At 47.1% G+C, this 10,000-nt stretch overlaps 1 protein-coding gene across 7 annotated transcripts in view; it reads right to left on the reverse strand.

Moving 5' to 3' along the window:
* Positions 1–10,000, reverse strand: part of asic4a (acid-sensing (proton-gated) ion channel family member 4a) — an 86,103-nt gene that overhangs the window by 9,939 nt on the left and 66,164 nt on the right. For all 7 annotated transcript variants that reach the window (XR_013130381.1, XR_013130379.1, XR_013130378.1 and 4 more), the window contains exons 2-3: positions 1,224–1,368; positions 82–209 (exon numbers count right to left, since the gene is read on the reverse strand). Coding sequence is in view for 3 of the 7 variants with exons in the window: in XM_077002157.1 (XP_076858272.1) it covers positions 82–209; positions 1,224–1,368 (273 nt within the window). In the remaining 4 variants the exon portion in view is untranslated. The remainder of the gene's footprint in view (positions 1–81; positions 210–1,223; positions 1,369–10,000) is intronic.

Here is a 10,000-nt window from a genome sequence, read left to right on the forward strand (position 1 = left end):
GTGGTGTGCTGGTGGTGAGTATGCTTGCCCCTGTGGGTATTGTAGTTCTTTACTATAGTGTAGTGCTGGTAGGGCTCCTACTCTTTGTTCTTGACATGACACGAACGTCTGGAATCCTGGTGAGACTCCAAAGCCGAGCTGGTGAATATAGGGAGGTTCATCCTGGCTGTGGATCTGAACACGTATCCCTGCCTCTAAAGACGTCTCATCTACAGACACAGGGGGAGACACAGGGGTGGGAGACACAGGGGTGAGACACAGAGGGGTGGGAGACACAGGGGTGGGAGACAGGAGTGGGAGACACAGGAGTGGGAGACACAGGAGTGGGAGACACGGGGTGGGAGACAGAGGTGGGAGACACAGGGGTGGGAGACAGAGGTGGGAGACACGAGGGTGGGAGACAGGTGGGAGACACAGGGGTGGGACACAGAGGTGGGAGACACAGGGGTGGGAGACACGAGGGTGGGAGACAGGTGGGAGACACAGGGGTGGGACACAGAGGTGGGAGACACGGGGTGGGAGACAGAGGTGGGAAACACAGGAGTGGGAGACACAGGGGTGGGAAACACAGAGGTGGGAGACACGGGGTGGGAGACAGAGGTGGGAGACACAGGGGTGGGAGACACAGGGGTGGGAGACAGGTGGGAGACACAGAGGTGGGAGACACGGGGGTGGGAGACACAGGGATGGGAGATAGGTGCAGCACCGTAAGACCATTTCACAGAGAACTCACTCTTGTCTTGCTACCTATATGTGTGTAAGGTGTGTAAGGTGTTTTAGGGGTGTAAGGTGTTTTAGGTGTGTAATGTGTGTTAGGTGTGTAAGGTGTGTGTGTGAGGTGTGTTAGGTGTGTGTGTGTAAGGTGTGTGTGTGTGAGGTGTGTGTGTTAGGTATGTTAGGTGTGTGTGTGAGGTGTGTAAGGTGTGTGTGTTTGATGTGTGTGTGAGGTGTGTGTGGTGTGTGTGTGTGAGATGTGTGTGTAAGGTGTGTGTGTAAGGTGTGTGTGAGGTGTGTAAGGTGTGTGTGTGTGATGTGTGTGTGAGGTGTGTGTGATGTGTGTGTGTGAGGTGTGTGTGTAAGGTGTGTGTGTGAGGTGTGTGTGTGTGTGTGATGTGTGAGGTGTTTGTGGTGTGTGTGTAAGGTGTGTGTGTGTGTATGAGGTGTTTGTGGTGTGTGTGTGTGAGGTGTGTAAGACAGCAGTAAAGAGACGGCCGCTGCCTCACTGGTCTCTCTCCATATGGGCAGGTACTCGTCTTGCTGGATGTCCAACATCACCTCCAGGCCGTTACCCATCCCCCCCTGCTTCGTCCTCCTGGACGTTGTCTTGTTGCCATTGAACGTGTAGCACTTGCCGTATCTCGTATAAACCTGAAACAACACGTAGTGGTAGAGAAGACAGAGCCTGTCATGAACGTGATGGCAGAAACAGCGGGCCATAACACAAATTCACCTCATGACATCATGCCTCCCTCAGAACAGGACTAGAAACACAGGACTGCGTCTGTCTGTCTGCGTCTGTTTGTTGGCAATTGTGAAATCTGTGCTATCCTGAGCGTCTAGTGAAATTGTGTATGTGTGTCGTAAGTTCGGTCTTTCTGTGTTCTTTGTTATTCCTTTGTAATCAGTATTGTAGTTGCTAGCTCTGTCTTTGTCATTGTGTCCTCGTTTAGTTAGTTCTTATGTTTAGCTGAGTGTTTTAGTCCTCTCATGTTTGAACTTTATGATAGGTTCCCACTCAGTTACTGCGTATTGTCTGGTGTTTGTGTCTATGCTTTATCTTAGTTTGCTTTGGTGTTACTTTCTTTCATTTTAGTGTTATCATCTCCTGCGTCCAGCCCACCCGCACGTTACAGCATTCATATTACAGGTCTGAGAAATTCATACCAATTACAAGGTTTAAAGCAACAACACAACAATGGCAGTGGTGTATTAACATAAACATTCGTTTGGAGCTTTAATTGGATGCATGGGCTAAGAGTTCAAATGGACTGTGCTCTTTGATTGGCTGCACAATGTACAAGTACAAGGGAACCGTGCCCTGTGATTGGCTGCACGTCCTGGAAGCAATAGAGCAAGAAGGCTTTAAAACTCTTCACACCCTTAAGGATGAATTTCACTGCAGTGACCCCTGTGCACCAGCGCCACCTAAAGGAAGTCCTGCACTTCCCCCTGACCCAGAGAGCAGGTTTATTTTATGGAATTACCCAGTTCAAATCTGTTACCCAGTTCAAAGACTGCAAAGTCTTCAGTCGGTAAGAAACTGCTACATGCATTTGACTTTCAAATGAGGCCGAGGCATTAATAGTCCACATATTCACACACAAAGCCCAGCCAAGGCTCACATAACTTCCCAATCATCACACACCTTGGCCGACCACATACAGATGACGCGCTGAATCCAAACAGCTTTTGAAAAGCTTTTTTAAAATCAGACACCCCATAATGTACAAATACTATGAAAAACCCTGCTGTGTTTAGAGCTTTGGTCCTGCTTTAAGTTAAAAGTGACACAAAGTTGATTATTTAGGCATGGTGTGTCCAAGATCCCTGGACACTCTAATAAACACAAACACACACAAACACACACACACACACACACACACACACACACACACACACACACACACACACACACACACACACACACATGCGCACGCCTTCTTGTGGGCACTGATCTCAGCTGGTTGTGTGGGAATCAAAGCAAGGTTGTGTGGGTAAAATGGGGGCGGGGTGAAACATACCCACAGCTGCAATTACGCCCAGAGACAAAACACACAGCTGAAAACCAGGAAACAAACACATAGTTTAAAACCAAGACATCATACAAGCCAAGAATTCACTCATATAAGTACATATTATTGTGATTGTAAACACACCCACACACAAATGCACACACACACGCACGCGCGCACACACACACACACACACACACACACACACATACAAGCACAAACACATACAAAAACATCAAACTGACCATTTACAGAGGAGCTCTGCTATATGTCAGCACCATGGGCGCAGATGGAAATTCTGAAGAGAAGGGGACCAAGCTGTACAATATACGTTTATGCTTGTAGATGCTAGATTTTGGATGGGGTCAATATAAATCTGGAGGGGACATGTCCCCCCCCGTCCCCAGTGCCATCTGCGCCCCTGGTCAGCACTACTGCATGTGGTAGTGTCCATGATATTATAATTTGATTTAGAGAATAAATACGAAACACTAGTTAGACTCATTACACTAGTTAGACTCGCTACACTAGTTAGACTCGCTACACTAGTTAGACTCATTACACTAATTAGACTCATTACACTAGTTAGACTCGCTACACTAGTTAGACTCATTACACTAATTAGACTCATTACACTAGTTAGACTCGCTACACTAGTTAGACTCATTACACTAGTTAGACTCGCTACACTAGTTAGACTCATTACACTAATTAGACTCATTACACTAGTTAGACTCGCTACACTAGTTAGACTCGCTACACTAGTTAGACTCATTACACTAGTTAGACTCGCTACACTAGTTAGACTCGCTACACTAGTTAGACTCATTACACTAATTAGACTCATTACACTAGTTAGACTCGCTACACTAGTTAGACTCATTACACTAATTAGACTCATTACACTAGTTAGACTCATTACACTAGTTAGACTCGCTACACTAGTTAGACTCGCTACACTAGTTAGACTCATTACACTAGTTAGACTCGCTACACTAGTTAGACTCATTACACTAGTTAGACTCACTAGTTAGACTCATTACACTAGTTAGACTCGCTACACTAGTTAGACTCGCTACACTAGTTAGACTCATTACACTAGTTAGACTCATTACACTAATTAGACTCATTACACTAGTTAGACTCGCTACACTAGTTAGACTCATTACACTAGTTAGACTCATTACACTAGTTAGACTCGCTACACTAGTTAGACTCCCTACTTCCTTTTATGTTCTATTGAGTTTTTTTTTTTATATAGTTTATTAGACATGCCTTGTAGATCACGCGACCTCCATATTGGCATGGCGATCTTGCATTATCCTAACCCAGCTGTGGGGAAGCCCCGCCCCATCCACGCCCTCTCTCCACCTAGGGTCAGAGCGCAAAGGAGGAGACAGATTCCTGACCACGCCCCCTCCTCCTTCACTCAGACATGATTGGCAGGGACTGAGATTACCACTACAGTCGAATTTCATGCCACTCCAAGCAGAATGAGGGTGCTTACTGGAGTGGCCATAAGACACTTGTGAAAGAGGCAGTTAAGGAAATGCAGCCATATTGTTCTACTGCCTTATTAAATGTCAGAAATGAAATGGCTTCATTTCGTTCTGATGCTAATGGATCACTGATGACTGTAATTCACCAGCTCCTTGGTGACCTCAGTGAGCATTACGAGGATCTTACGGTTTTTCCCTTAACTGCTTCCTCAAGCTTTGTTGTACTGGTACTGAAATCTGATGCTGTACTGGTAATGAATTCTGCTGATACACTTCTTTTTTACTTAGAGATCTAACAAAGTTTGAGAGTCTAAATATTATCTGAATCTTAGTCTGAATAGTATCTGAAGAAACATTAGACAAATGCATTAGAAACACACACACAGAGGACCCTCATTTACCCTGCATTACCCTGTATTACCCCGTATTACCCTGCATTACCCTGCATTACCATGTATTACCCTGTATTCTCACATCTACAGTGAAGGAAGGATGCAGGTCTGACTGGGCGTTAATCAAACCCTGTTTATTCTCTGCCCATGGAGGGTGGTGTAGTGGTGTAGTGGCGTAGTGGTATAGTGGTGTAGTGATATAGTGGTATAGTGGTGTAGTGGTATAGTGGTGTAGTGATATAGTGGTGTAGTGGTGTAGTGCTGTAGTTGTGTAGTGGTATAGTGGTATAGTTGTGTAGTGGTGTAGTGGTGTAGTGGTATAGTGGTGTAGTGCTGTAGTGCTGTAGTGGTGTAGTGCTGTAGTGGTGTAGTGGTGGAGTGGTGGTGGTGTAGTGGTGTAGTGATATAGTGGTGTAGTGGTATAGTGGTATAGTGGTGTAGTGGTGTAGTGATATAGTGGTGTAGTGGTGTAGTGATATAGTGGTGTAGTGGTATAGTGATGTAGTGGTGTAGTGGTATAGTGGTGTAGTGGTGGAGTGGTGTAGTGGTGGAGTGGTGGAGTGGTGTAGTGGTGTAGTGATATAGTGGTGTAGTGGTATAGTGGTGTAGTGGTGGAGTGGTGTAGTGGTATAGTGGTGTAGTGATGTAGTGGTGTAGTGGTGGAGTGGTGTAGTGGTGTAGTGGTGGAGTGGTGTAGTGGTATAGTGGTGGAGTGGTGTAGTGGTGGAGTGGTGTAGTGGTGTAGTGGTATAGTGGTGGAGTGGTGTAGTGATAGAGAGGTATAGTGGTGTAGTGGTATAGTGGTGTAGTGGTGGAGTGGTGTAGTGGTGGAGTGGTGTAGTGATGGAGAGGTATAGTGGTGTAATGGTATAGTGGTGTAGTGGTGGAGTGGTGTAGTGATAGAGAGGTATAGTGGTGTAGTGGTATAGTGGTGTAGTGGTGGAGTGGTGTAGTGGTGGAGTGGTGTAGTGATGGAGAGGTATAGTGGTGTAGTGGTATAGTGGTGTAGTGGTGGAGTGGTGTAGTGGTATAGTGGTGGAGTGGTGTAGTGGTGTAGTGGTATAGTGGTGGAGTGGTGTAGTGATAGAGAGGTATAGTGGTGGAGTGGTGTAGTGGTGGAGTGGTGTAGTGATGGAGAGGTATAGTGGTGTAGTGGTATAGTGGTGTAGTGGTATAGTGGTGTAGTGATATAGTGGTGGAGTGGTGTAGTGGTATAGTGGTGTAGTGGTATAGTGGTGTAGTGGTATAGTGGTGTAGTGGTGTAGTGGTATAGTGGTGGAGTGGTGTAGTGGTGTAGTGATGGAGTGGTATAGTGGTATAGTGGTGTAGTGGTGAAGTGGCGTAGTGGTGTAGTGGTGTAGTGGTATAGTGGTGTAGTGGTGGAGTAGTGTAGTGGTGTAGTGGTATAGTGGTGTAGTGGTGGAGTGGTGTAGTGGTATAGTGGTATAGTGGTATAGTGGTGTAGTGGTGGAGTGGTGTAGTGGTATAGTGGTGTAGTGGTGGAGTGGTGTAGTGGTATAGTGGTGGAGTGGTGTAGTGGTGTAGTGGTATAGTGGTATAGTGGTGGAGTGGTATAGTGGTGGAGTGGTGTAGTGGTGTAGTGATGGAGTGGTATAGTGGTGTAGTGGTATAGTGGTGTAGTGGTGTAGTGGTATAGTGGTGGAGTGGTGTAGTGGTATAGTGGTGGAGTGGTGTAGTGGTGGAGTGGTGTAGTGTTGGAGAGGTATAGTGATATAGTGGTATAGTGGTGTAGTGGTGGAGTGGTGTAGTGGTGGAGTGGTGTAGTGATGGAGAGGTATAGTGGTGTAGTGGTATAGTGGTGTAGTGGTGGAGTGGTGTAGTGGTATAGTGGTGGAGTGGTGTAGTGGTGTAGTGGTATAGTGGTGTAGTGGTGTAGTGATGGAGTGGTATAGTGGTATAGTGGTGTAGTGGCGTAGTGGTGTAGTGGTGTAGTGGTATAGTGGTGTAGTGGTGGAGTAGTGTAGTGGTGTAGTGGTATAGTGGTGTAGTGGTGGAGTGGTGTAGTGGTATAGTGGTATAGTGGTGTAGTGGTGGAGTGGTGTAGTGGTATAGTGGTGTAGTGGTGGAGTGGTGTAGTGGTGTAGTGGTATAGTGGTGGAGTGGTGTAGTGGTATAGTGGTATAGTGGTGAAGTGGTATAGTGGTGGAGTGGTGTAGTGATGGAGTGGTATAGTGGTGTAGTGGTATAGTGGTGTAGTGGTGTAGTGGTATAGTGGTATAGTGGTGTAGTGGTGTAGTGGTATAGTGGTGGAGTGGTGTAGTGGTATAGTGGTGGAGTGGTGTAGTGGTGGAGTGGTGTAGTGTTGGAGAGGTATAGTGATATAGTGGTATAGTGGTGTAGTGGTGGAGTGGTGTAGTGGTGGAGTGGTGTAGTGATGGAGAGGTATAGTGGTGTAGTGGTATAGTGGTGTAGTGGTGGAGTGGTGTAGTGGTATAGTGGTGGAGTGGTGTAGTGGTGTAGTGGTATAGTGGTGTAGTGGTGGAGTGGTGTAGTGGTGTAGTGGTATAGTGGTGGAGTGGTGGAGTGGTGTAGTGGTGTAGTGGTATAGTGGTGGAGTGGTGTAGTGGTGTAGTGGTATAGTGGTATAGTGGTGGAGTGGTGGAGTGGTGTAGTGGTATAGTGGTGTAGTGGTGTAGTGGTGGAGTGGTGTAGTGGTGTAGTGGTATAGTGGTGGAGTGGTGTAGTGGTGTAGTGGTATAGTGGTATTGTGGTGGAGTGGTATAGTGGTGGAGTGGTGTAGTGGTGTAGTGATGGAGTGGTATAGTGGTGTAGTGGTATAGTGGTGTAGTGGTGTAGTGGTATAGTGGTGTAGTGGTGTAGTGGTATAGTGGTGGAGTGGTGTAGTGGTATAGTGGTGGAGTGGTGTAGTGGTGGAGTGGTGTAGTGTTGGAGAGGTATAGTGATATAGTGGTATAGTGGTGTAGTGGTGGAGTGGTGTAGTGGTGGAGTGGTGTAGTGATGGAGAGGTATAGTGGTGTAGTGGTATAGTGGTGTAGTGGTGGAGTGGTGTAGTGGTATAGTGGTGGAGTGGTGTAGTGGTGTAGTGGTATAGTGGTGTAGTGGTGGAGTGGTGTAGTGGTGGAGTGGTGTAGTGATGGAGAGGTATAGTGGTTTAGTGGTATAGTGGTGTAGTGGTGGAGTGGTGTAGTGGTATAGTGGTGGAGTGGTGTAGTGGTGTAGTGGTATAGTGGTGTAGTGGTGGAGTGGTGTAGTGGTGTAGTGGTATAGTGGTGGAGTGGTGTGGTGGTGTAGTGGTATTGTGGTATAGTGGTGGAGTGGTATAGTGGTGGAGTGGTGTAGTGGTGTAGTGATGGAGTGGTATAGTGGTGTAGTGGTATAGTGGTGTAGTGGTATAGTGGTATAGTGGTGTAGTGGTGTAGTGGTGTAGTGGTATAGTGGTATAGTGGTGTAGTGGTATAGTGGTGGAGTGGTGTAGTGGTATAGTGGTGGAGTGGTGTAGTGGTGGAGTGGTGTAGTGATGGAGAGGTATAGTGATGTAGTGGTATAGTGATGTAGTGGTGGAGTGGTGTAGTGGTATAGTGGTGGAGTGGTGTAGTGGTGTAGTGATGGAGTGGTATAGTGGTGTAGTGGTATAGTGGTGTAGTGGTATAGTGGTATAGTGGTGTAGTGGTGTAGTGGTGTAGTGGTATAGTGGTATAGTGGTGTAGTGGTGTAGTGGTATAGTGGTGGAGTGGTGTAGTGGTATAGTGGTGGAGTGGTGTAGTGGTGGAGTGGTGTAGTGATGGAGAGGTATAGTGATGTAGTGGTATAGTGATGTAGTGGTGGAGTGGTGTAGTGGTGTAGTGGTGGAGTGGTGTAGTGGTGGAGTGGTGTAGTGATGGAGAGGTATAGTGGTGTAGTGGTATAGTGGTGTAGTGGTGGAGTGGTGTAGTGGTATAGTGGTGGAGTGGTGTAGTGGTGTAGTGGTATAGTGGTGTAGTGGTATAGTGGTGTAGTGGTGTAGTGGTGTAGTGGTGTAGTGGTGGAGTGGTGTAGTGGTGGAGTGGTGTAGTGATGGAGAGGTATAGTGATGTAGTGGTATAGTGATGTAGTGGTGGAGTGGTGTAGTGGTATAGTGGTGGAGTGGTGTAGTGGTGTAGTGATGGAGTGGTATAGTGGTGTAGTGGTATAGTGGTGTAGTGGTGTAGTGGTGTAGTGGTGTAGTGGTATAGTGGTATAGTGGTGTAGTGGTGTAGTGGTATAGTGGTGGAGTGGTGTAGTGGTGTAGTGGTATAGTGGTGGAGTGGTGTAGTGGTGGAGTGGTGTAGTGATGGAGAGGTATAGTGATGTAGTGGTATAGTGATGTAGTGGTGGAGTGGTATAGTGGTGTAGTGGTATAGTGGTGTAGTGGTGTAGTGGTATAGTGGTGTAGTGGTGTAGTGGTATAGTGGTGGAGTGGTGTAGTGGTATAGTGGTGGAGTGGTGTAGTGGTGGAGTGGTGTAGTGTTGGAGAGGTATAGTGATATAGTGGTATAGTGGTGTAGTGGTGTAGTGGTGTAGTGGTGGAGTGGTGTAGTGATGGAGAGGTATAGTGGTGTAGTGGTATAGTGGTGTAGTGGTGGAGTGGTGTAGTGGTATAGTGGTGGAGTGGTGTAGTGGTGTAGTGGTATAGTGGTGTAGTGGTATAGTGGTATAGTGGTGTAGTGGTGTAGTGGTGTAGTGGTATAGTGGTGTAGTGGTGTAGTGGTGGAGTGGTGTAGTGGTATAGTGGTGGAGTGGTGTAGTGGTGTAGTGATGGAGTGGTATAGTGGTGTAGTGATATAGTGGTGTAGTGGTATAGTGGTGGAGTGGTGTAGTGGTGTAGTGATATAGTGGTATAGTGGTGTAGTGGTGTAGTGATGGAGTGGTATAGTGGTGTAGTGGTGGAGTGGTGTAGCAGATGAGGCTGAATCTCAGACACCCTTCAGAGTAAACAGCAGAGGCATTTAAACGAGGGGGCTTAAGAGTGAATCCAGGGAGAAGCAGTGTTCAGCTCCGTTAGCTAAGAGCTCAGTAGAGAACTCAGATCTACACTCCTCCTCACAGCTACACTACTCCTGACAGCTACACTCCTCCTCACAGCTACACCCCTCACAGCTACACTCCTCCTCACAGCTACACTCCTCCTCACAGCTACACTCCTCCTCACAGCTACACCCCTCCTCACAGCTACACCCCTCCTCACAGCTACACCCCTCACAGCTACACTCCTCACAGCTACACTCCTCACAGCTACACTCCTCCTTACAGCTACACCCCTCACAGCTACACCCCTCACAGCTACACCCCTCACAGCTACACTCCTCCTCACAGCTACACTCCTCCTATGCAACATCATCAAACTCGTTACGTTGATTGTATTTCAATTCTGAACTTC

The sequence above is a fragment of the Brachyhypopomus gauderio genome, chromosome 4, assembly GCF_052324685.1.
Source record: "Brachyhypopomus gauderio isolate BG-103 chromosome 4, BGAUD_0.2, whole genome shotgun sequence".
In the NCBI taxonomy this organism is placed as follows: Eukaryota; Metazoa; Chordata; class Actinopteri; order Gymnotiformes; family Hypopomidae; genus Brachyhypopomus; species Brachyhypopomus gauderio.